Genomic DNA, 26,683 nt, shown 5'->3' on the forward strand with positions numbered 1-26,683 from the left:
AAGCCTTGACTGGAACTCATCTTGGCTTCGTGATTTCTCTCACATTTCGAATTCTCTTTCAGTTCCTTGTTCCCTCCGCTGAGAGAACCCAGTTCGTGAAACTGCAGGCAGTTTCAATTACTACCCAGCTGGGATTTTTTTCTTTTTCTTTTTTAAAGATTTATTTATGTATTATATGTAAGTACACTATAGCTGTCTCCAGACACACCAGAAGAGGACGTCAGATCTCATTACGGGTAGTTGTGAGCCACCATGTGGTTGCTGGGATTTGAACTCATGACCTTCCGAAGAGCAGTCAGTGCTCTTAACCACGGAGCCATCTCTCCAGCCCTGGAATTTTCCTTTATGAAGTGTTTTTGTTTATTTATTACCTAACTCAGCCTCTTTACTTGTTATGGATTTACTTCAATTTTCTATTTCTTCTATCATATAATCTATACTGAGAATGTTTTCTGTATACTTGTTAGATGGTGTTCTAGAGATATTGGTAGATTTAGATATCAATGTGTTCAAGTCTTCTATTTCCTTGTTAATTTACTATTTTAATTATTTATTCATGTTCAATGTTAACATTTCAAAATATTATTGTATATACTTGTATCTACTCAACTCCATCACTGTCTGGTTTCCCACAAACCAGACATAACTGCTGGACACATATGCTATGACTATTACATTCATGCAGTGTTCTTATATCATTACATCTTTTTTCATCTTTTTTTGTTGGTTGCAGTACTGGAGGCTGACTACTAATTCTTGATTATCAGTAACATTAAGAATACTTTCAGAGGCTGGAGAGATGGCTCAGTGGTTACGAGTACTGACTGGTCTTCCAGAGGTCAACTGGAAAACTGGTCAATTGGTTGCTGAGTTCAATTCCCAGCAACCACATGGTGGCTCACAACCATCTGTAATGGGATTCAATCCCCTCTTCTGGTGTGTCTGAAGACAGCTACAGTGTACTCATATACATAAGATAATTCTTTAAGAAAACAAAAAGAATGCTTTCTGGGGGCCAGAGAGATGGCTCAGCAGTGAAGAATGTGCACTGCTTTGGCAGAGGCTCTGAGGTCAGTCCCAGAGCCCAATCCTTGGCTCTACTTCCAGGAGAATCAACACTTTCTTCTTTTCTTCTGGACTCAATGGGCACTTCATGGATTACACATACACATTCCCATAGGCACTGCATGGATTACACATACGCATTCCCATAGGTACACATGCAAAATAAGATATATTGAAAAAAGAAAATTCCAGACAATGGAAATATATTACCTGTTGGATTCTTAATTACACAGCTGGTAGCTCCATGAAGATCAGCATGTACATAAATGTCTCCTTAAATAAAAACAAATGTGAAATGATACTTTAAATCCTATTTCTTTTGTTTTGTTTTGCTTTCTTCCAAATGTTTTACTTTATTTTAAAATCTTATGTGCAGGAATGTTCTGTCTGCATATGTGTAAGTGAAACACCTGTATGCAGTGTCTATAGAAGGAAGAACTGTGGTCACACGTGGCTGTGACCCACTGTGTAACTGCTGAGAACTAAGCTCAGGTCAGCTGCAAGAGACACAAGCCCTCTTCACTGCTGAGCCCTCCCTCCAGCCTGCTTCCTTTCTTTTTTGAAGCAGCGTCTCTTTATGCTACTTCGGTTAGTCTGAAACTTCTGGGATCAAGTGGTCTTCTAGACTTAGCCTCTTTAGCAGCTGCAACTCTAGGTATGCATTCTACACCCAGCTTGAAGTCCTATTTGTAAACTGGAAAAATGGTCACAAATTTTAGCACCAAAACACTAAACTTTAAAAAAATGTGCTCCACCATGGCTTGGAGAACTGGAAACTATTTTGTAAATATAGCAGAAGATCAAAAGTCCAACAAAACAGATTAGCTTGGCAGTACTTCTGGTACTTAACAAAAAGTGGCAAAGACTTCAACAAAAGGTAAGCCATAAAGTGTTAATTCTCTAATTAACTGGGAAACAAGAGTATAAGATAAAAACCAGTGCCTACTAGTGAAACAACTGATAAAGTCGTTTAAGAGAAAATGTCATACAACTTTAACCTCACCTGGTGTTAAGTATCTTTTCACAATGATCTCATTCTGCTGCTGATCCCGACCACCTATAATTAGATAGTTCTCTGAACTAATGAACCACAGAAATTTCTCAAACCTATAGAAAGAAATCAAAGTTAACATTTTTTTGTTAAAAAAAAAAAAAGCCTGAATTCATAACATTTTCAAAACAAAGTATAACAAAACAGGAAGTTGTCATGCCTGTATAGAACAAGGTATCAGCAATCCAATGGCACAACTACCATTCAAGCATGAGCAAATTTTACTAAAAACATATAATATAGTTTTTACAATAGTCTTCAAAGAAATTAAATTCTGTCAGGGCATAGTGGCACTCACCAGTACTGGGGAGGCAGAGGTAAGAGAATCTCTGTGAGTTCCAGGCCACCCAGTGATACAATGAGACCCTGTCTCTGTCAGAGGGAGGGGCAGAAGAGGCAAAGATGGGGAAGAAGAGGAGGAGAAACTATATTTTATAAGAAAAGTTATATCACTAGGTATAGTGAGTAAAACATACCTATGTTCCTAGTACTCAGAAGCTGAGGTTCAAGGCCAGCCACAGCTATATATGAATTTAAGGCTAGTCGAGGCCATATTAACCTATCTGAAAAACAACAACCCACAAACCAAGTCTGTTTCCCCCTGCAGCCCCCTTCTCTCTTTTTGAGACAAGGTTTCTCTGTGTAGCCACAGCTGTCCTGGAACTCATTCTGTAGACCAATCTGTCCTCAAACTCAGAGATTCACCTTGCCTCTGCCTCCTAAATGCCATGTGCCATCAACTGCCTGGATCTATTTATTTCTTTAAAATTTTTTTTTAAATTATATGTATATGTGTGTATTTGCATATGGATATGTACGCATAAAAGCAGGTGCCCAGGGAGTCCCAAAGAGGGTGTACTGAAGCCTGTGGAGCTGGAGTTACAGAAGATTCTACACTGCCTGATGTAGGTGCTTGAGAACTCTACTCCAGTCCTCTGGAAGAGTAATAAGTAGTTCTCAACCACTAAGGCATTTATCTCTCCAGCCCCCAAATTATTTTACTTTATATAGATAGTATTCTTAAACTTAAGGATGGCAAAACAATGAATTAACTATACAAATCAAAGGTACAAAAATATCAAATGTCCTAATATTCAGCTTTCTTTCATCAGGATACCAAATAGGTTCTGGACCACTGGTAAAGCAAGAAATTATTCCAGGTGGGATGGGACATACCTATAATCCCAGCACCTGGGAGGATAAGCCAAGAGAATCAAATTCAAGGCATGTTTGGGCTATCTAGGGAGATACTGTCTCATTCCCTATGATACCCCTCTACCCTTCAAAAAAGTACTATTACAGCTTTTCTGAAATGACAAAGTACCTAGGGTTTTCATTAATTAGTTTATTATCAAGACAGAATGAATAACAGGATGGAGGAATTGCTCAGTAGTTAAGAGCATTTGCTGCTCTTCCAGAGGACCTGGGTTTGATTCTCAGAATCAACATGGCAGTTCACAATGAATGAGCTGTAACAACTCCAGTCCCACGGAATCTGACACCCTCTACTGGCCATAAGTAGAACACAGCTATTCATAGACATTAAACAACCACACTTAGAAAATTGAAATTAAGAAGTTATAACAGAGTGTGTTTATATGACAATTAGAAAATGACAGACTTGGAGAGTGGGTGGGTAGGGGAGCACCCTCACAGAGGCAGGGGGAGGGGAGTGGGAGAGGGGGTTCCTGAAGGGGGGACCTGGAAAGGGGAAAACATTTGAAATGTAATTAAGAAAATATCCCAGGGTGGGGGAGGGGGAAGAGTAGTAGGGGGATGCTGGAGCAGTGGGGCAGGAGTGGGTAGGTGGGGGGCGTAGGGGAGCACACTCATAGAGGCAAAGGGGAGAGTGGAGAGGGAAGATGGAATTTTGTGGAGGAGTAACGCAAAAGAGGATGTCATTTGAGACGTAAACGAATGGGATGATTAATACTACTACTACTACTACTAATACTACTAATACTAATACTACTAATACTAATACTACTACTACTAATAATAATAAAGAAATTTCTCTACAAAAAAAAAAGAAAGTGACAGACAATATAGATAAAAAATAAAAATAAAGATCTGGTATATTATATATGTAACAGAAATATCTTTATATGATTATATCTATACCACTTAAAACTTTAAAATATAACATATAGGCATCAAGGAATACTCTATCATATCCTTCAAAATATAATAGGAAAGGGTTTTCTTTTCTTTTTTTTTTCTTTTTGGTTTTTTGAGACAGGGTTTCTCTGTGTAGCCCTGGCTGTCCTGCAAATCACTCTGTAGACAAGGTTGGCCTCGAACTCAGAAATCTGCCTGCCTCTGCCTCCCAAGTGCTGGGATTAAAGGCCTGAGCCACCACCACCCGGCAGGATTTTATTATTTTATTTTCTGATTATTTATTTACTTAATTGGTGCTGGAGACAGAATTCAAGTTAATCTTGACTTATTTGTTAACAAGTATCTAGAAACTTGGATGTTAGTCAAATACTCATCACTGAACAACATCACTTGCCCTATTTTGTTTTGGAGACAGGGTCTCAATTAAGTAGCTCAAGCTAGCCTTGGCCTCATGATCATCTTGCCTGAACTTCATGAATGCCAGGATTATAGAAATATGAAACCATGCCTGGTTTCTAATATTTTTTTGTTTGTATGTTTTTAACACTGCCAGAGATACAACCCATGGACTCAGCTGTGCTAGGAAAGTGCTAATGAGTTACATCTATGCCCCTAATGTGATTTTGTTGTTGTTGGTAATGGTGTTTTGAGATTGAGTTTCTATGTATCCTTGGCTGTCCTAGAACTCACTATATTAACCAGGCAGGCCTCAAACTCACAGAGACACATCTCTGCATCCTCAGCACAGGCATTAAGCCCCTAATCTAATTTCTGATTGGGGAGAGCATACTGGTTCAAAAAATGTTAAAAGTTTACAAAAAGTATGGTGCATCACTTCAGTTTCTCATCACTGCCTAACAGGGAGGCACTGTGGTTAGGTCTTCTATATAGAACTTCAGTTTCTTTATGCACAAAGAAGCTGAAACATTCATTCCAGCCTTGTTACTTTTTAGGCACAGTAGACAATGTTCTGTATTCTTTCTTTTTTCACATAAAGATATTTTTCTCCTTGCTAAGTGACTTTAATTCCTTATTAAATTCCCTAACTGACAGAAAAGAGATTTCTAGAAAGACAAGGACAAACAAATAGTGAATAGGAGAAATAAAATATGTATCCTTTGATCAGTCTAGTAAAAGAATATACACCTGATGAGGAATAATATAACTAAGAAGCTGTGACAGCTAATCTTACTTATAAACATGAGTAAATTCAGAATCATCAAGGAAACAGACTTCTGAGTATATTCAAGAGGGTGTTTCCAGAAAGGTTTAACTGAAGACAGAAGACCCACCCTGAATATGAGTGGCACAATCCCACAGACTGGGATTCTGCACTAATAAAGGAAAAAGTGAGCTGCTTCCTGACTATCGACACGTGACTAGCTCCCTCGACTTCGCCACCATGCCTTCCTTGCTATGCCCTCTCCCCAGCACGTAGTTTGAGATATGCATCCTCAAACTATGAGCCATAATAAACCCTTTCTAAGTTGTTTTTCCTGGTATTTTGTCACAATGAGAAAAACAACAAATCAGAAGTCAGAAAAAAAAATCGTCAATATACAAAGTGCAATAAAGAAGACACACAGGACAGATGGGGCAAATAGAAAGCAAATGGCAAGATGGGTCTGTGTAAGCTCCAAATAACAAGAGATTACATGTGGTACAAATGCACTAACTTGTATATGGAAAACTATCAGACCAGAAAACAAAAGGAGTGAGAAAGAGAGTGTTTGTGTGTCTTTGTATGTGTATGTGTGTGTGTGTTATGTGTGTAAAATATAGGTTATAGAAAGACTAAAATAAAGAGTGGAAAAGATGTGGCATGCACACACTAACGAAAGAAGCCCAATTAGATGACAGCTCCACATTTCTATTGACTGTAGCCTCAAAGAAAGCAAAAGTGGCAGAAAAGAGAAAATGGACAAATCAACAATTTATAAACCTTCTGAGAATAGAACCACTGCTAGATAATCTAAGTAATCAAATTCTACAAAGAAAACTAGGGATAGTGGGTTATCTGGGTCTGTAATCTGGAATATTTGGGAGGCTATGTCAGAAAATTGCAACTAGGCAACCTGGCCTACAACAGTGAATTCAAGATCAGTCAAAGAAAGAAAGAGAGAGAGAGAGAGAAAGAGAGAGAGAAGGAAAGAAAGAGAGACTGACTTTGTGTTCAAACAAACAAACCAACCTTAAAAACAAAATAACAAAGAATTCAAATTCGTAATATACACTTAACTCCCCACCCCTTACCCCAATACACAGGGTTTCTCTGTGTAACCCTGGCTGTTCTAGAACTCACTCTGTAGATCAGGCTGTCTTCAAACTGATAGATTTTCACTTGCCTCTCCCTGAGTGCTGGAATTAAAAATGTGTGCCACCATGGCTAGCTTTTTAAACACTTTCCCATAAGGAACATTTTGGGATCATCCTACTTTATAAATAAATTCTATCCACATTTAAAGACAACTAAAAAAAAAAAAAATTTCTAGCTTGTTTTATGAGGCACTATGACCTTGATATGTCTACCTGATAAGAATACTACAAGAAATGAAGATTATAGGTCAATCTGATCAAAAGAGATGTCAAGCGTAACCAAACTAAACACAAAGGGAAGGAAAGCAAAAAAACACATAAGAACTTTTAAAAATGAAAAGCGACCAAGTGATCATATCAAATTTAGGAAGCTGAGTCCTAAAATGACATTTGAGCCCAAGAAAACAAATCCTTTTACAATCCAAAACTCAAATATGTAACATAAATGAGATATGGTAGCATAAACTTTTGAAAGCTGAGTCAAAAGGATCCTAAGTTCAAGGTTAGTGTGGGCTACTCAGGGAAACCCTGACTCAAAACAAACTAACACACAACAAAAGATAGCAACTTAAAGAAATAGAGGGTTTTTTTTGTTTTGTTTTGTTTTTGATTTTTCGAGACAGGGTTTCTCTGTGTAGCCCTGGCTGTCCTGGAACTGACTCTGTAGACCAGGCTGGCCTCAAACTCAGAAATCCACCTGCCTCTGCCTCCCAAATGCTGGGATTAAAGGCATGCACCACCACCACCTGGCTAGAAGTAGAGTTTTAAGATGGGGTTTAAAACAGGGTTTAAAACAGGAGGACTGGCTAAAAGTCTGCTCAAATAGTTCTCCATCTTCTTTCCAGCTCTAACTATGTCTTTGGTTTCCTTTCCTCACCCTACCAGAAGGCGAGGTAACACAGCATACATGAGCCATCAATAAAAAGGAAACAATAAAGGCCTAACATGATGGTAACTATAATCCCAACCATGTATTCACACTGGGCGCTTTAGATTATGACAGCCTTATAAAACATAAATTAAACCAGGCAGTGGTGGCACAGGCCTTTAATCCCAGCACTTGGGAGGCAGAGGCAGGTGGATTTTTGAGTTCGAGGCCAGCCTGGTCTACAGAGTGAGTTGCAGGACAGCCAGGGCTACACAGAGAAACCCTATCTAGAAAACAAACAAAAAAACCCATAAATTATAGAAAGAAAAAGAGTCCATCAGTTTGAGAGGGAGTGGAGTAGAGAATGGGAGAGGTTAGGAGGGGAAAGGCAAAGTGGGAAGTGATGCAATTACATTTTAATAACAAAAATGAAATTTTGGAAAAAAGAAAAAGGAGATGAACAGATGCTTAAATGACAATAAATATATATATAAGCCAGTCAGGTTGGCACATGCCTTTAATCCCAGCATTTAGGAACCAAAGGCAGGATGATCTTTGAGTTCAAGGACAGCCTGGTTTACATTACAAGTTCTAGGACCACCAGGGATACACAGAGAAACCCAGTCTCGAAAAAATAAATTAATAAATAAATAAGTAAATAAGTAAATAAAACATATATATATAGGAAAAAAAATACTATAGTTAGAAAATCTCTAGGAGTAAGCATGTGGCCTAATCTGTGAAGGCCCCGGTTTAAGTGTAGCACCATAATATAAATAAAACTAAGATCTCTGATATAACCAAAAAGGTAATACTAATGGCATTCTAATGTATTTAAATATAGTTGAAAGTTTGACACTGAATTTGTGATTTAAAAAAAAAAGGCATTTTTAAAGGTGTATTTATAAGACAGAGTCTGTTGTGTAGCAAGACTAGTCTTAAAGTCAACTCCTCTACCTCAGCCTCTCATCAAGTGCTGGGATTGCAGGGGTGTGCTTCTCTGCAGTTGTGAGAGCTGGGGACTGATGTAGGACACTGCACATGCTAGGCAAGCACTCTACCACCTGTGGATTGGGTTTGTTTTTAAGGTGAAGTCTCACATTGCCCAGCTTGATCCCAAACACCCAGGCTCAAGCCGTGTTCCAGCCTCAGCCTTGTAAGTAGTTAGCATCCAGTTGTATGCCACTGCACTAGCAAGCGTCCCACTACCTCCCACCCCATAGCTGAGTTACGTGGCTGGAGTTACAGGTAGTTGTAAACTGCCCAACACAAGTGCTGGAAACTGAATTCAAGTCCCTTGCCAGAGTAATATGTGCTCTTAACCACTGAGCCATTTCTCCAGCCCCAGGTAATTTTTTTAACTTAAAGGAAGACAAAACGACAACAGAAAAACCGAGCAAGAAAGGAAGACAGAATACTACATGCTCAGCTGTAACAACAACGGAGTATCAATCCATAAAAATAATAAAGTTGATCATCAACTTTGACAAAATTATGTCTGTATGTAACATTAACACAAGTGGAAAGAAACTGAAATTCTCATCTTCCACAATGAGAGGTCAATGAAGGATTCTAGAACAACAAAATCCATGAAGTAGCAATACAAGCTATTACAGAGAGAAACAGGTGAATATAAATATCAGGCCTAAAAGAGGTAAAAGCAGACACTAGAGAGATGACTCAGAGGGTAAAGGCATTTGCCAACAAACCTGAGTTCAATACCTAGAACACATATGGTGGAGGGAGAGAAACAACTGCTGAACACTGACCTCTGACCCCTTCCTATATGCTCCATGGCAGATTTCCCCATTCATACACCCACACACCACACAATTAATGAATAAGTAACAAATAGAAAGAACTAGAACTAAAGAGTACTTTCATTGAGAGGACAGTGGGTTAAGGATGATGAATTACAGGACTACTGGTTTCACAGCCAGCTCTGTATAACACAATGTCTGCTTGACATTCTAAATGATATACGTAATTCCAATAAAAAGAAAAACTAAGCATAAAAAAGAGTAGAACACTTACCAATACACTTTTCTTGCTTTTTGGATAGAAGTAACTGTTTGCACTTCTTTTAAGGTTTGCTTTGTTTTCTTTTCTGCTGATTTGAATGCCTATTTATATAAAAAAATTGAAATAATTTTAAGATACATTTACAGAACACCAAAGTACACAACAGCATAACAAACTGCTTTAGACAGCTTTCACTCCACTGCCCAGGCTGGCTCTATCTAACTCACAGAGATCATTCTGTCTTAGCCCATGCCACCGCACCCAGCTTACTAAATACTTTTAAGGGTCTATGAGAGGGTTCAGTGAGTAAAGGCACTTGCTGCCAAACCTGACGACCTGAGTTTGATCCCCAGCACCCACAAGTTGCCCTCTAATCTCCATATATGAACTATGTGCAAAAATCTTAATGGAAAAAATACCTTCTGTCATAAAGTGATTTGAATTATGCACACAAATATATGTATAATGAAAAATAAAAGGTATCTGCCTTAAAAAGTAAAATAAATTAAATATTGTATTTTTTATGTATTATATGCAAAATTTTAAGACCTACAGACTAAGAACCTCCTGTTGCTGGGAACAGTACTGTACTCCTATAATCTCAGCACCTGCGAGGTAGAGGCAAGAAGATCTTGAGTTTGAGGCTGGCTATAAAACAATTATGAGGCTAGCCTGGATACTAGAGACTAGATCATGGAAGTTACTCATTTAATAGATATAAAGTATCTCCTTGTTCCAGACAATACTCTAGAGCATTGGTTCTCAACTTGTGGGCCGCAATCCCTGAGACCCGAACAACATTTTCACAGGGGTTGCATATCAAATATCCTGCATAGCAGATATTTATAATACAACCATATTATAATAGCAAAAGTGGCATGGTTGGGGGGGTCACCATAACATAAGGAACTGCATTAAAGGGCTGCAGCATTAGGAAGGTTGAGAGCCACTGCTCTGGGGACTAGAACACAACAATGAACAGAACAACATGACACGTTTTGTTATTTTATATTATATATAGCTCTGGCCAGCCTGGAACTCAATATGTATCCCTCACCATATAGACCAGGCTGACCTCAAACACAGATATCCACCTGCCTCTGCATCCCTAGTGCTGGGATTAAAGACGTGCTACTACACCTGGCAACAATGGTACTTTTATGGGCTTACACTCTAAAGGAAAACCACAAATATTCCAATAGTTTCATATCAGATGAGGAGTTAAGAAAAACAGCAAAGTAAAATGAGATTGAAGATGGCATTATTTTTAGCAAAATTGGTCAACAAAGGCTTCTCTGATGTCTCACTTAGGCAGATGTGTAAATGAACAAATGGAGGGATAAAAAACCTTGAAAATCTGAGAGCAGAGCATTTCAGCAAGAAAGAGCAGCAAAAGTACAAAGACTCTGAGCACAGCAGTGCACTATGGTTCTGGGAACAGTTAAGATTCCGTGTAGCCAGGAAAAGTATATAAATGAAAAAATTCAGGAAATGAGGTAAAGGTGAACAGATTATGCAGGGCTAGAAAAAGAGCTCTAAATCGTATTAAGATGGGATGCATGCTTTTAGGTGGAGTTAGCTTGTGATTTAAAATATCACCATGCTGCTGGGTCGAGAACAGAACACAGTGGGGGAAGGGAGTGAGTGCTTACTCGTGTGTGTGTGTGTGTGTGTGTGTGTGTGTGTGTGTGTGTGTGTGTGCGCGCGCGCGTGTGCGCATGCGCGCGCACTTATTTTTGTCTCTTGTGTCAAAGGCTGGTCTTAAACTCAACTGTACAGGTTAGGATGACCTTGAACTCATGACCATTCTGCCTCCACTTTCCAAATCCTGGAACTATGGTCAAGTGACACAGTACTCAGTAAGTTGCTTATGCATTAAATTGAGAACCAGAAGTAAATAGGACTGGAAGATGGCTCAGGGGTAAAAAGGACTTGCTGCAAAGCCTGACAACACGAGTGTAATCTCTGGAGCCCTCAGAAAGGAAGGAGGGAAGTAAATTTACAAAACTGTCCTCTGCCTGACATGTTCCCTGTGGTATAATGAGCATACACATGCACACACACACTAACAGCAGTAAACGACAGAACTGGATATGGTTTAAGAGGAAAGAGCTCTGGATATTTCTAACATTTGAGCAGGTAAGAATGAAAGTGCTATTTACTGAAATGGGGAAAGAGAGACGTACAGGATGACAGAAGAAAGTAAATACAAGAAATAGGCACATTTAAAGCAAAATTAAAACTAAGATTTCTAAATTAGAAAACCTCTCTTAAGCAGGAAAAGCCATTAAAACTGCCCAAAGTATGCCGAGTGGTGGTGGCGCACACCTTTAATCCCAGCACTTGGGAGGCAGAGGCAGGTGGATTTCTGAGTTTTAGGCCAGCCTGGTCTACAGAGTGAGTTCCAGGACAGCCAGGACTGCACAGAGAAACCCTGTCTCGAAAAAAAGACCCAAAAAACCCAAAACAAAACAAAACAAAACCTGCCCAAAGCAATGAGCATCACTCTACCACATTACCTTCTCAGCAGCTTCAACAGTCCTCTGTGTTTTTTTAGCAGCATATCTCTTATGGTCATAATATCTAGAAAAACAAATCTATCTTAAATATTAAGTGAAATCTATTTTTAGTTTTTAATTTTAGTCTTAAATCATATAGAACCAAGTTGTATAGAGCACAAAATTACTACAAAAGAAGTATACACCTAAGCTCCATAGCAGTTTCCTCCACATTGATCTTCTTAGTAACACCTTCAAGGAGGGTCTCTTAAGACCCAGGAAGTGAACAGACTTCACATGTCTGAGAAAGCTGTAGCCTGCAAGATTCAGGGTCTCCCTCCAGTTAGAGAACCAGTAAGCGGCTGCTTGAGAAGGAGACTGCCAACTGAATTGCAAGAGATCTCTTGGACTTATTGATGTGCCTCCAACAGCACAGGCTTCCAGATCCAGCTTTCCTGAAGCATTACCGATGCTGAGGTAGCCTTGCAGAGGTGTGGTTGCTTCTGCACTAGCCTTGCTCCACTAAGTCAGCCCTCACTCATCTCACTCATACACCAGTTAGTAACACCAATAAAAACTCACTGGTTCATCAGGTTAAACTTTAGTGCAATCCTTACTTTGGTTTATTATATTTTTCTTTCTAGGGGTGTGTGCATGCGTGTGTGTGTGTGCTTCATTTCCCCAGAAAAGTCTTTCATACAACAGGCAAAATAATGACTATTGTTAATATTCTATTGTTTTACTGTACACACACTACCAAGAGTTTACAATGGGGGCTGGAGATATGACACAAACATTAAGACCACAAGATGCCGAGGTCAACCTGGTCTACAGAGTGAGTTCCAAGACAGCCAGGGCTACACAGAGAAACCCTGACTTGAAAAACAAAACAAAACAAAACAAAACAAAAAAAGAGCAGAGCACAAGGTACTTTTCCAGAGGACTCAGGCTTTGCTCCTGTCCTGACACCGATGCTCACAACCACCTCTAACTCCAGTTCCAAGGGATCTGATACTCTTTTCTGGCTTCCTCAGGCACCAGGCACATAATGGTACACATAATACATGCAGGCAAAATATTCATAAGCAGACTTACTGGCTAAATGCTTACTTTTTGGCATTGGCATAGGCTGACAGGCTGAGGTCCACATCGACAAGCAGCGGCTTGTTCTTCTGAGGCTTCTGCAGCTGCTTGTTCTTTTGCTTTTTTTTTTTCCCTTTTGGTGCTTCAGCATCAGTGTTCTCAATGCTGGTATCACCATCACCATCTTCCTCCTCTGATAACAAGTATGGATTTCTATTAAAAATATTCAATAGTATTTCACTAATGTCGATGATATCACTTTTCATTTCAAAATTTCCTTATAAAATTAGAAGTGATTTCATTATGTATTTTCTATTTCTGAGAATTCCCAAAGAAAAAATTAAGAAGAATGCAATGAACAATTAACGAGATAAAAACAAGCACTAACTGTTAAGACCCACACCCACACTTACCGTAGTAGCATCGTAACATGGTTTGTTTGCAGCTTTAGTTCTTTGATTGCACTAGCAACAGGGTCTCCTTGAGCTTGTGCTTCTTTCACAATCACTCCAATTTCTGTCCAATCTATCTGGTTGGCTAATGCACTTCGGACTACCTGAATGGCTCTGTCAACTATCTGCAGGTTCATCTCTATGAGCTCCCCTTTCAGTTTGTCAATTTCCTTAAGAAACAAAAAAAATGAATTTACTGTAATGCCAGCTGAGATTGTCCTATTCTGGAAAGCATTGGAAAAGCTAAACATTAATACCTGAGCCTGCTGAAGAGCTTCTAATCTGTTTTCATGATCCTTTCGGACATTATCTAATTTCTTCAGTGCTTGTTTTTCCTTAGTGTAACAAAACAGATTTTTCAAAAGTTAGATTTTTTTCAATGCACAGCACGTCTACCCATCAATTCCCAAAGCTCATTGTGTTAGTGGTTCTACTCTGTCAAGGTTGCCACATAGGCAACTTAAAAAGTTTCCCCAAAGTTTGCTCCCTGAAGTCTTACCCTCTTAGAAATGTCATGCTGATATACTGACTCTATCTGCCTTCCACTCCCTATATAGAATGTGTGCTTTGGGTACAGGGAAATTATATGTAAAGTATGGCCCCAAATTTCCTTAGCATTATTCAAACAGGCAGAATTCAAGATTTCCTATGACATACTAGATAGATTTTTCTTTTTAAGTGGTATTAGGGATCAAACCCAGGGCCTCATGCACACACACAAAAAAAGCATTCTACCACTGAGATATATCAATAGTCCCAAATAAAAAAATTTAATTTATTTTAATTACATGTGTGTGAATGTGCACTGGACTGCAAGTGCTCATGGAGGCGAGAGAGGACACTGGATCTCCTGGAGGTGGAGTCAGAGGCAATTCTGATCAGCTCAATGCTGCTACTAAAAACTAAACTTTGATTCTCTGGAAGAGCAGTATGTATTCTTAACACATTAGCTCTTTCTACCCCTTCATAAATTCTTTTGTAAAATATGTATTTAGACATATTTTATTCTTGGGGCTGGAGAGTTGGCTCAGTGGTTAAGAGACTTGTTCTTACAAAGGCTCCAGGTTCAACTCCCAGCACCCACATGTAGGTGCACCACTTCCTTAGATACCACATACATGTGGCACAGAGACATACATGCAGGCAAAAGCACTAATACACACAAAATAAAATAAATCTGATATTTTATTCTCATTCATGTGTGCATGTGAGTACAGTGCCGATAAAGTTCAGAGAGAGTAAAAACTTCCCTTGAGCTGGAGTCACAGGCAGTTAGTGTGGGTGCATGAACCAAACTTGGGTCCGTTGGAAGAGCATTGCGCATTCTTACCCACTGAGCCATCTCTGTTCTTTATAAGTACAAAGTAGGGGCTGGAAAGATGACTCAGTGGTTAACAGCACCTGCTGTTCTTACAGAGGCCCCAGGTGACTCAGTCATCTCTAACTTCAGTTCCAGGGAATCCCCTTCTGACCCTCATGGGCACCAGGCACACGTACGGTATACATACATACATACATACAGGCAAACACATAAAATAAATACATTTAAAAACAACTTTTTTTTTTTTTTTGGGGTTTTTTGAGACAGGGTTTCTCTGTATAGCCCTGGCTGTCCTAGAACTCACTCTGTAGACCAGGCTGGCCTCGAACTCAGAAATCCACCTGACTCAGCCTCCCAAGTGTTGGGATTAAAGGCATGCACCACCACTGCCCGGCTAAAAACAACTTTTTAAAAGCACAAATTATTGTTTTATTGACATTCTGTTCTCTCAGCATTATATTCCAGGATTTTTTGGAACACCTTTCATTCACATAATAATACAAGGGTTCAGTGAGGTTATTTGACCTTCTGAATGGCATTGTATCAGATATAATTTATACTTCAGAGTTGACTTTGTTGTTTGGGAAAAGGTCTCATATACAGCAGCTCAGGCTGGCCTCAACTCACTAGCCCAATTCCTGATCCTCCTGCCTCTACCTCTCTTCAGCGTGGATTACAGGCATACACCACCACATAGGACTTACATTTCAAAATTACTGATTTGAGAACGATTTTTAATGTTTTATAGCATCATCAATTATTATTTAAGTGTTGGATGAAATAGCTAAAAGATTTAATTCGTAAGAGTGGTAACTATTTAAGGAATTCACAACGATTATCACAAAAAGTTACTGGTGTACTTTGAGTATCCTTAATCCTAAGTGTTTAGAACAAGAACTATTTTAGATTATAAAGTTGTTTCAGATTTTGGAATACCTGTATATACATAACCAGCTGTACAGCCCTAATTAAATATCTAAAACCCTTTGAATATTGTTCTAATGCATATTAAAAAATGAATATAGCTATACATGTGTTCAGCACTTAAGAGGTACAGGCCAAAGGACCTCTGAGTTCCAGGACAGTCAAGGCTATATAGAAAAACCCCATCTCAAAAAATTTTTAAAATAATAATAATAATGATGATGACAATAATGATGATGAGTATTCTTGAACATCTATTTTCTAGCCAAAGTGCTGCCATAATGTGACAATCACAGCATGCAATTTATTTAATTACATGCTCGGAAACTACTATTTTAAAGCCAAAGGGAAGAATGTAGAAGCATTCATATAACTTGAAATTTTATACATATATTTTTGTTATGCTTAACTTTTTTGTAATAACGTTTGTTTTTTTTTAAAATGATATTTTTCCCCGTCCCTCCAACCCCTCACACACATCCCCTTTGCTCTCTCAAACTCACAGCCTTCCTTTAACCATCGTTTCTCTCTCTCTCTCCCTCCCTCTCTCCCCCAAATATAAAAATAGAACCTGCTCAGTCCACATAATATGTCAAGTATGTATATGACCTCAGGGCTGCCCACCTTTATTGGACAACCAACTTAGGAGCTCCTCCATCGGGAAGACCATTTCTCCCATTTTCAGCACTCCATAGTTGCCAATAGTTCTTTGTCTAGGGTTGAAGCCCCATGACTAGTATTTTTTTTTTTTTTTTTTTTTTTTTTTTTGGTTTTTCGAGACAGGGTTTCTCTGTAGCCCTGACTGTCTTGGAACTCACTCTGTAGACCAAGCTGGCCTCAAACTCAGAAATCCGCCTGCCTCTGCCTCCCAAGTGCTGGGATTAAAGGCGTGTGCCACCACTGCCTGGTTTAGTATTTTTGAAAAATCCAATCTCTTCCAAAAGTGACTTTGATCAGTTTATAAAACAGATCTACAGCACATGGTCAAATGTGCTCCAAAAATAGTGAATGTAAAATCCTCATTGGGGTATGATAAAACAGAGCAGACAAGGACCAACTTTTAAAGCAGCTTAACAAAAACAGCATAAAGCTTATAATAAGGAAAATTAGTACAGAAAGTACATTTTTCCTCTGGCTCATGTAACTAATGTGTTTCTCAGAACTCATAATGGCCAAGTTTGAGAAGCTCTGGGATGGTTTAATATAGGTATATAACAGGCTAATGTTCCCATTAGATTTCATTTCCTTTAAAAGATCTGAAGTTAGAATAATAGGGTGAGGGTGGGGATGGAATGAGGGCATACTTCTCACTGAGACTCCCTTGAGTTTTTATCATAAACTAAAGAGAAAGGCTAGTTATGGTGACATGCCTTCAATTCCAGATCTCTAAGTTTGAGGCCAACTTGGTCTAAATATTTAGTATCAGGCTAGCCAGAATTGCCATGAGCTCATCTTAAAAACAAAACAATTGGCCGGGCAATGATGATGCAAGCCTTTAATCCCAGCACTAGGGAGGCAGAGGCAAGTGAATTTCTGAGTTGGAGGCCAGCCTGGTCTACAGAGTGAGTTCCAGGACAGCCAGGGCTGCACAGAGAAACCCTGTCTTGAAAAACTAAAACAATTGGGTTGGAGAGATGCTAGTGGTTAAGAGCACTTACTGCTTTTTCAGGGAACTAGAGTTCAGTTCTCGGCATCCACATGATGGTTTATAACTATCTGTAACTCCAGTTCCAGAGGATCTGATCTGAAAGCTCCCATACAACATCCCATACTTCTGGATGACAACTGATTCTTAAATGAAAGCAATATCTACCCTCCAAACCACTCTGACTAACTAGTTTAATATAAAAGTTTTAAATGATACTTTACCTGTTGTAAAGCTTTTAAGTCAATTTTCTGACCTTCTATCTTGGAATAAAATTCATCCACAGCCTTATTTTAAGGGAAAAAAAAAAAAGGAGAGAGAAACAAACAATTGGCTGTATGGAAAAAAAAAGCACTGTCTCTTACTTTACCTTGCACACATACAGCATTAGTCTGTTTTATACCACAGTGCCCTTACTACCTGAGCACCTTTCCAGTGACCTATTCTAGAACCAACAATGTCAAGAATAAAACTAAGATCAAGTATTTGGTTTTATCTTTTAATAAAAACGGCAGTAATTGTTTCTAATAGTTGCACCTATGAGTGTGTTGATTTTTTTTTTAAAGATTTACTTATTATTATAAATAAGTACACTGTAGCTGTCTTCAGACACACCAGAAAAGGGCGTCAGATCTCATTACGGGTGGTTGTGAGCTACCATTTGGTTGCTGGGATTTGAACTCAGGACTTTCGGAAGAGCAGTCAGTGCTCTTAACTGCTGAGCCATCTCGCCAGCCCCAGAGTGTGTTAGTTTTTAATCAATCCCCAGGTTTATAGTTACTGCAAGGCAAGAATATTTTCTGAGTTTCTTTCCTTCCTTCCTTTTTTTTCTTTTGCAGTGTTGAGGATTAAATCCAAGACTTTATGCATTGGGCTACATCCCCAACCCCAAGACAGCATAATCAATTCTTATAACTTATGTCATGCTTGCTAGTAAAAACAAACAAACAAACAAACAGAACTAGAAAACTCACCTTGTCAAATGATTCAAATTCTATATATGGACATTGTAAATGTTGAGAAAACAAGAAAGGATGAAATTCCTCATACCTGTAAAGCATTTAAAATATCACAATTAAGAATATTAATTATCATACAAAGCAAACTGACTCATGGCTACATACTTACGTGAGTATGTCTTCAGCTGGTTTATTTGCATCCAGGCTTGGTTTTACCTCTCTTTTCTGAATTATATAGCCCTACAAAAACAAAAAAAGCAAAAAACTAGTATTAGACTCAACTATATTCACAATTAACAAAAGACTATTTGAATGATATCTTTTCAAGCTAAACATTTTGAATACAGAAGACAAATATTAGAGTACAAAGTAAATGTTATGACTGTTTAGCTATGAGGTGATTATAATCCACCCATTTTTTTCAAGTGACCGCAAATTAAAGAATGCTTCTCTAAAATCAACTCAAGACATAATGTTCTCCTCAGGTCCAGTCTTGCCTATAAACCCAGCACTAGGGAGGCTGCTGTGGAAAATGTTGAGTCCTGAGGCCATCCTGGGCCCCACACAACACCTTGAGTCAAAGAAAAAACAACTTGACTAGAGAGGCAGTTCAGCTAAGACTGCTTATTGCTCTTCCAGAGGACCCAAGTTCAGGTCTCAGTACCCACAATGGGAGGCTTACAACCACCTGTAACTCCAGTTGCAGGGGATCTACACCCTCTTTTGGCCTCCATGGGCAACCACACACTGTACATACATATACTCATATAAACACATAGAGAGGCACATAATTAAAAAGTCACACTTTTTTTTTACACAAATTCCTCAACTCTTGTTTCTTGTTTTTTTTTAAAGGTGGGGTCGTGTATGCCCCTGGCTGGCTTTGAACTTGTTCTTGAGACCAAGGCTTCTGACCCTACTGCCTCCCTCCACCTCTCAAGTGCTAAGATTACAGATAAGCACTCAAACGCCTGATTTAGACAGTACTAGGGATCAAACCCAGGGCCTAGTGCACTCAAGTTTTATATTGAGCCCCAATGCAGTATTTCCTATAAAAAGTAAAGAATAGAAAATAATTTACAAGAAGCAATACAAGATCCAAGAGACTACCCCAGAATTAGGTGTACAGCCCAACGGTACAGTATGAATGCATATGTAGAAGGCCTTGGATCCAAGCCTCACACAAGAAAATAAAACAAAACTCTTAAATTTTAAGTATTTTATTTCTAAAAATCCAAAATAATACATGAGAGCTGTAAGATGGATCAATGAGTGAAAGTATTTGTCATTATAAGTCTGACAAGCCTGCGTTTGATCACTAGGATCTACAGAAGTAAATCAAGTACTGCAGGGTGTCTAACCTCTCAAATGCTAGCATACTCCCCCTCACTCCCAAACAGATACATGCAAAACAACACACAGTATTTACACAGTGCTGCTACCTTCCCATTGAAGTTGGATGTTTTTTTCAAATAGTCTTCTGCACTCTGCACACAAACCAGTATCTTTTCAATATCTAATGGAAGAAATAAAAACAAGGGGAAAAAGAATGCCAATTAAGTTGAATAATACCATTAAACAACTATTTATCATATTATATACATAATACATAGTACATTAATACATAATATATTACATTATTTGTTAACAACATCAACATATTAATACATCAATATAGTAATGTTTAAATCATAATATTAATGCTGATACAATACTAATAAATTATAGCCAGGCAGTGGTGGTGCACGCCTTTAATTCCAGCATTTGGGAGGCAGAGGCAGGTGGATTTCTGAGTTCGAGGCCAGCCTGGTCTACAGAGTGAGTTCCAGGACAGCCAGGCCTACATAGAGAAATCCTGTCTTGAAAAACAAAACAAAACAAAATACTAATAAATTATAATTATTAATATAATTAACAAAATATTAATATTCTTATATTATAATTATAATTAATTATAAAGTTAATTATAATTACTACATTTCCCCCCTCTGGCCCATGTAACTAGCGTGTTTCTCAGAGCAGTTGTCTCATAATGGCCAAGTCTGAGAGGCTCTGGGTTGCTTCTCAAAATACATAATTATAATTAATTAAAAGTATATTATAATTCATTATATTTATATAATATAAAAATAAGTAATGCAATTATGTTATAGTCAATATAATTAACATAACATGATCAACATACTAGAATATTAATATATTTGTGTATTGTTAATATATTAACAATTAAACACATTATAATAATATAGTATTTATTTATTTATTGTTGAGGCAGGGTCTCACTATGCCATCTTGGCTGGCTTGGAACTATGTAAAACAAGGCTGGCCTTGAATTCACAGAGAACAACTTTCGTCTGCCTCCCATGTGCCATAATAAAGGCATGTGTCACCATGCCTGGTTCAATATACTTATTAAAAATCAACAATAGAAAGGTAGCTGAATATGATAGTCCAGGCTTGTTAATCCCAGCACTAAGGAGACTAAGGCAGGACAATCGTGAGTTCAAGACCAGCTTGGGCTATACAATAAGACCCCATCTCAAACAAAAAGAATAAAAACACAACCAACCAACCAACCAACCATAAAACTGGGAATGCTGTCAGGTCTCCAGGAAGTAGAACACTAAACTATTACAACTTGTCCTTTGGACACACACACAAACACACTACATAAGATGTAATAGTAATAACAAAAACAAGGGCTGGAGAGATGGCTCAGTGGTTAAGAGCACTGACTGCTCTTGCAGAGGTCATGAGTTCAAATCCCACAACAACATGGCAGCTCACAACCAACCATAATGAGGTCTGATGTGTATGAAGACAGCTACAGTATACTTATCTATAATAAATAAATTTTTTAAAAAACAGACCAGTGAGATGGCTCAATATGTAAAAGTGCTTGCTACACATGAATTCAATCTCCAGAACACAACATAAAAGTGGAAAATAGGGCTAAAGAGATGGCTCAGCAATTAAGAGCACTGACTGCTCTTCCAAAGGTCCTGAGTTCAATTCCCAGCAACCACATGGTGGCTCACAGCCATCTGCAATGTGATCTGATGCCCTCTTCTGGTGTGTCTGAAGACAATTACAGTGTACTCATATACATTAAATAAATGAATGGATGAATGAATGAATGAATAAATAAATAAATAAATCTTTTTTTTAAAAAGTGGAAAAAAAAAAAGAAGACTCCATACACATACTATGCATAGGTCCTGCTTCCCCAACACATATCAGGCAGGCACGTACACACACACACACATATTAATTTTTAAAAATTAAAACAACCAGGAAAGTATTTATGAAATAATGTAAGTGCTTAAGAAAATAAGATAAGTTGTTTCATTTGTGTAACTGGTTTTTGTACATAAGATTATGTTTTGATCAGCCTATTACTAAATTATCCACCTTTCTTACAAAGAGATACTTTTACTCATTAACCTGATTTTTCTAATCTCCATATATACTTATTTCTGTTATTTTTTTGTCTATTCCTTCTCTAAAAAGTTACTACTTTAGCCGGGCGGTGGTGGCGCACGCCTTTAATCCCAGCATTTGGGAGGCAGAGGCAGGTGGATTTCTGAGTTCGAGGCCAGCCTGGTCTACAGAGCGAGTTCCAGGACAGCCAGAGCTACACGGAGAAACCCTGTCTCGAAAAACCAAAAAAAAAAAAAAAAAGTTACTACTTTATTACTATAGCCTCATGATACATTTTAATCTGAGTTTTACAATATCATTTTATAATAACAAAAATACCACCACCATCTGATGTCACTGGTATAACAAAGAGGATACATGGCACCTTGCCAATCCCAGATCAAAGTTTTATAAGTCCATTCACTTCTAACTTTAAAAACTAGAATTATTTCTAGAAAGGAAACAAGGTGCAAGAGGCTAGAGAGATGGCTCAGCAGTATGGGCTGCTCTTTCAGAGGATACAAATTTAGTTCCCAGCACCTACATGGTGGTTCACATGGGTTGTAATGTAGGCAGCGACTCGGACAATACACGTGGCTGCAGCGATAGACGATTTCACTGCGCATGCGCCCTTCCTGAGCGGGCTCATGCAGGTGCCCCTCCCGAGTGGGCTCATGCAAATTAGGTGTCTCCTGAGTGGGTGTATGCTAACCAATCATGCACCAAACCCGAGCAGGTGCGTGCTACCAAGCCCCTCCCAAGCAGATGTATGCTAATGAGGTGATTGCCAGAGAACCAATCCAGGAGAACCACAAGAGCTTGGGCACAAGTATATAAGGGGCGCTCTCCAGGCAGTCAGGGCGATGCCACACCATTCCACACCACGGCATTCCCAAAGCAAGAGCAGGAGCCGCCCACCGCCCATTCTGCAGAAGCGGGAAGAGGGAGGCGGGAGGAGGCGGTGATGCCAAGAAGAGGCGTATTACTTAAAAGAGCTGTGTAACACTTAGAAACCTAAAAGAGCTGTTAACACAAGAAGAAAGTTTCCTGAGTAAACCGTCGAGAGAAGTCGTCTCGTGTTTGGTCGTTATTGTGGCCGGCCAGCAAAGGCCCACCATATTGTAACTCCAGTCCCAGGTGATGCCTGGCCTCCCGGGGCATCAGGCAAGCATGTACTGAACAGACAGATGAATAAAGAAGCAAAACACTCATGCATTTAGAAAAGAAGAAAAGAAAGCGAAGGAAGAGTTAGGCATGCTAGTATACATTTATAACTTCCAGGAGGTTGAGGCAGGAAAATTCGGAGCTCAATAACACTGGACTACAATGTAGGGAAAACCTATTTCCAAAAAAAAACAACAACAAAAAAAATCAAAACAAAACAAAATAAATGAAGTACTTATCAGTAGAACATTTTTTAGCACCTGTAAGGCCTTAGGTCTAATTAATTTCCAGCATCATAAAACTACAAAGAAAAAAAAAGGATCAAAGGAGAAGGAAAACAAATTAAAATGTACAAAATATAGACCGTGCAGACATACCTTTGCTTTCAAGCTTTTCATCCACTTTAACATTGCCAGAGAATCCATTTTCTATAAGACAGTGCTCAATAAGAGCTGGCCCATAGGCTATATAAAAGTAAACAGTATTGTTATTATTTTCCTCTAAAACTTCACATTTAGAACACAGTAAATTTATAACTCAATATGAACAATCTACTTAATACAAGTAGCCACTAAAAGTAATTTGACTTCTTTTCAAATGGTATTAGAATTAAGACCTGAAGTAATGAGAGGAGTTTGAAATCACAATAAGCAGAAAATTGGTACATGTTACAGGAATTTAACAACACATACGTAAGGTTAACTAGAAATGTAGAGGTCATGAGTTCAATTCCCCACCCCTACATGGTAGTTCATAACCATCTATAATGGGATCTGATTCCCTCTTTTGTATGTAGACAAAGCACCCATATACATAAAATGTATAAATAAATCTTAGCAAACAAATGTAGATAAAACACCCATACGCACAAAGTTGTATAAAAAGAATTGTTAAAAAAAAGAATTATTCAAAAGCATTCAGATTGAAACAGAAAAAGCAGCTTTATTCTCAAAGGAAGTATGACCCTATATGCTAAAAATTCTTAAAGAATACACACAGTCGTCTAGACTAATATCTTTATCAGCTCTAAAAGATAAAAAAATATAAATCAAGTTCATATAAATATCAAAATATAGAAATATCAATTGGGGGAATGGAGAGATGGTTCAGTAATTAAGAGAACTTGCTAATCTCAGAGAGGACATTGGTTTGATTTCAGCAACCACACAGCAGTTCACAAGCACTGCGACCCCAGTTCCAGGGAACCTGACTCCCTCTTTTGACCTCTGTGAACACCAGACACACACGTGGTATACATATATACATGCAGGTGCTCACATATACACATAAATATTTTTTTAAAGATTTATTAATTTCTTTATTATATGTAAGTAAACTGTAGCTGTCTTCAGACACTCCAGAAGAGGGCATCAGATCTCCTTACAGATGGTTGTGAGCCACCATGCGGTTGCTGGAATTTCAACTCGGGACCTTTGGAAGAGCAGTCAGTGCTCTTAACGGCTGAACCATCTCACCAGCCCCAATAAATCTTTTTCAAATAAATCAATTGTATTCTTACTAATAAAAAAAAAATGAAATAAAGAAAACACTTCTATGGGCTAGTGAGATGGTTCAATAGGCACAGGTTGCCACTGCCAAGCCTAATGACCTGAGTTCAATCCCGAGGACCCACACTGACTCCTGCTATGTGACCTTCTGATTAATATCCACTTGTATACCACGGGAAAAATGTGTCCACTCCCTACAAAACAAATTAAAATGTAATTTTTGTTTTGTTTTTTATTTTTGGAAACAGGATTTTACTATGTAGTGATGGTTGCCCTGCAACTTCCTATGTAGACCAGGTTAGCCTTAAACTCTGAGACCTGCCTGCCTGTCCTCCCAAAGTGCCAGTATTAAAAGCATGACCTACCATGTCTAATAATGCTTAAGACCTAACAACAACACAAAAAGAAAATGGGCATTTAAGAATAAAATTTATATATAAAAACTATAAAATTTTAAAATAAAAATAATTTAAATAAATGGAGAGACCATCTATGTTTAGAGAATACTCAGTATAATTAACACTGCTATTCTCCCCACAGAATCAATGTAATCCACATCAAGACCCTGGCAGGCTTTTGTTATAGAAAGCATACCCCGACCCTAAATTGTACAATGAAATGCAAAAGAACAGTCAAAGGTTTCGGGAGGCAATAAGACAGAGCTCAGAGTATTTAAACTGCCTGATTTCAAAAGCCATAGAAATCTGCCAAGGTCAACTGCAACAAGAGGGCCACCAAGGCTTGAAGGCTGCCTAGGCTACATAACAAGTTCAAGACTCGCTGAGCCATGCCTTAGTCAAAACAAATCAAAACACCATCAAACAGACGAAGGGACTTAGCAAAGCTGACGGGAGAGGGAGAGGGAGATGAAGGAGGATATGGGGAGGGGGAGGGAGAGGGAGAGGAAGGGGGAAAGAAAAACTACTACCTGGCAGATGCTGTCAGTCTTGAAGCTGACAAATTTTGTAAAAAATAAAATAAAATAAAATAAAATAAAATAAAATAAAATAAATACAAACAACTAAGCTAAGTGTTTTTATTAAACAAAATAATTATTTGAAGAAAAAAAAGCAGCTGCTCTGAAGTCTACAACACTGAGGTACCTACTATTCTACACCACTTTCATTTTTAAAAGACTATTAAGTATGTGCATTAAGTATGCGTGACCATTAGTTTATTTTGCATCATATGCATAGAAGAGTCCATGGATAGTGTCAGATGCTCTAGAACTGGAGTCACAGCATATCTGAGAGCCACCATGTGATGCTGAGAACTGAACTAGATCCTTTGTATGCGCAGTTAGCACTCTTCATTCCCAAGCCATCTCTCCAGCCACTGCTTTTATTTTGAGAGAAAAGGTTTTCTCTATCCCAAGCTGGCCTTGAGCTTACTAGGAAGCCAAGGGAAGACCTTAAACTTCTGATCCCCCTGCCTCCCTGGAGTAATGGGACAGTAGGTATGTCACCAGGCCTACTTTTATATAATGGTGGGGTTAAACCTGGGGCTTTGTGAATACTAAGCAGGCACTCTACTGAGCTATACCTCCAGCCCCATCTGCACTGCTTTTAAATAAAATCTAACCAACATAAAAATGTTCAGCTTTTGGAACAATGAGGCTTAGTGAAAGATACCTGCTTATCATCACAAAGCCCTGGGTTCAATCCCCAGCACCACAAAAAAAAAAAAGCAAAACTTCTTTTTTTTTTTAAATTTATTTATTATTATTATTATTATATAAGTACACTGTAGCTGTCTTCAGACACACCAGAAGAGGGCATCAGATCTCATTATGGGTGGTTGTGAGCCACCATGTGGTTGCTGGGATTTGAACTCATGACCTTTGGAAGAGCAGTTGGTGCTTTTACCGGCTGAGCCATCTCACCAGCCCAAAGCAAAACTTCTTTAAGAATAAAACCCTGGGGTTGGTGAGATGGCTCAGTGAGTAAAAGCACCGACTGCTCTTCCGAAGGTCCTGAGTTCAAATCCTAGCAACCACATGGTGGCTCACAACCACCTGTAATGAGACCTGACGCCCTCTTCTGGTGCCTCTGAAGACAGCTATAGTGTACTTATTTATAATAAATAAATCTTTGGACCGGAGCGAGCAGGGACTGAGCGAGCAGGGTCTGCCAACCAGATGAAGGCCCACAACTATATGTATAGCTACAGTATGTACTCATATACATAAATACATAAATCTTAAAAAAAAAAGCCGGGCAGTGGTGGCACACGCCTTTAATCCCAGCACTTGGGAGGCAGAGGCAGGCGG

General features: G+C 38.6%; 1 protein-coding gene across 1 annotated transcript in view; it reads right to left on the bottom strand.

Moving 5' to 3' along the window:
* Window positions 1–26,683, bottom strand: part of Nemf (nuclear export mediator factor) — a 53,891-nt gene that overhangs the window by 20,019 nt on the left and 7,189 nt on the right. The window contains exons 6-17 of the mRNA XM_031357722.1: window positions 23,284–23,370; window positions 19,765–19,838; window positions 18,492–18,562; window positions 18,338–18,413; window positions 17,588–17,650; window positions 13,731–13,808; window positions 13,435–13,643; window positions 13,049–13,234; window positions 11,960–12,023; window positions 9,453–9,541; window positions 2,069–2,172; window positions 1,276–1,338 (exon numbers count right to left, since the gene is read on the bottom strand). Coding sequence (XP_031213582.1) covers window positions 1,276–1,338; window positions 2,069–2,172; window positions 9,453–9,541; window positions 11,960–12,023; window positions 13,049–13,234; window positions 13,435–13,643; window positions 13,731–13,808; window positions 17,588–17,650; window positions 18,338–18,413; window positions 18,492–18,562; window positions 19,765–19,838; window positions 23,284–23,370 — 1,164 coding nt within the window. The remainder of the gene's footprint in view (window positions 1–1,275; window positions 1,339–2,068; window positions 2,173–9,452; window positions 9,542–11,959; window positions 12,024–13,048; window positions 13,235–13,434; window positions 13,644–13,730; window positions 13,809–17,587; window positions 17,651–18,337; window positions 18,414–18,491; window positions 18,563–19,764; window positions 19,839–23,283; window positions 23,371–26,683) is intronic.

This window comes from Mastomys coucha, unplaced genomic scaffold (genome assembly GCF_008632895.1).
Source record: "Mastomys coucha isolate ucsf_1 unplaced genomic scaffold, UCSF_Mcou_1 pScaffold6, whole genome shotgun sequence".
NCBI classification, from domain to species: Eukaryota; Metazoa; Chordata; class Mammalia; order Rodentia; family Muridae; genus Mastomys; species Mastomys coucha.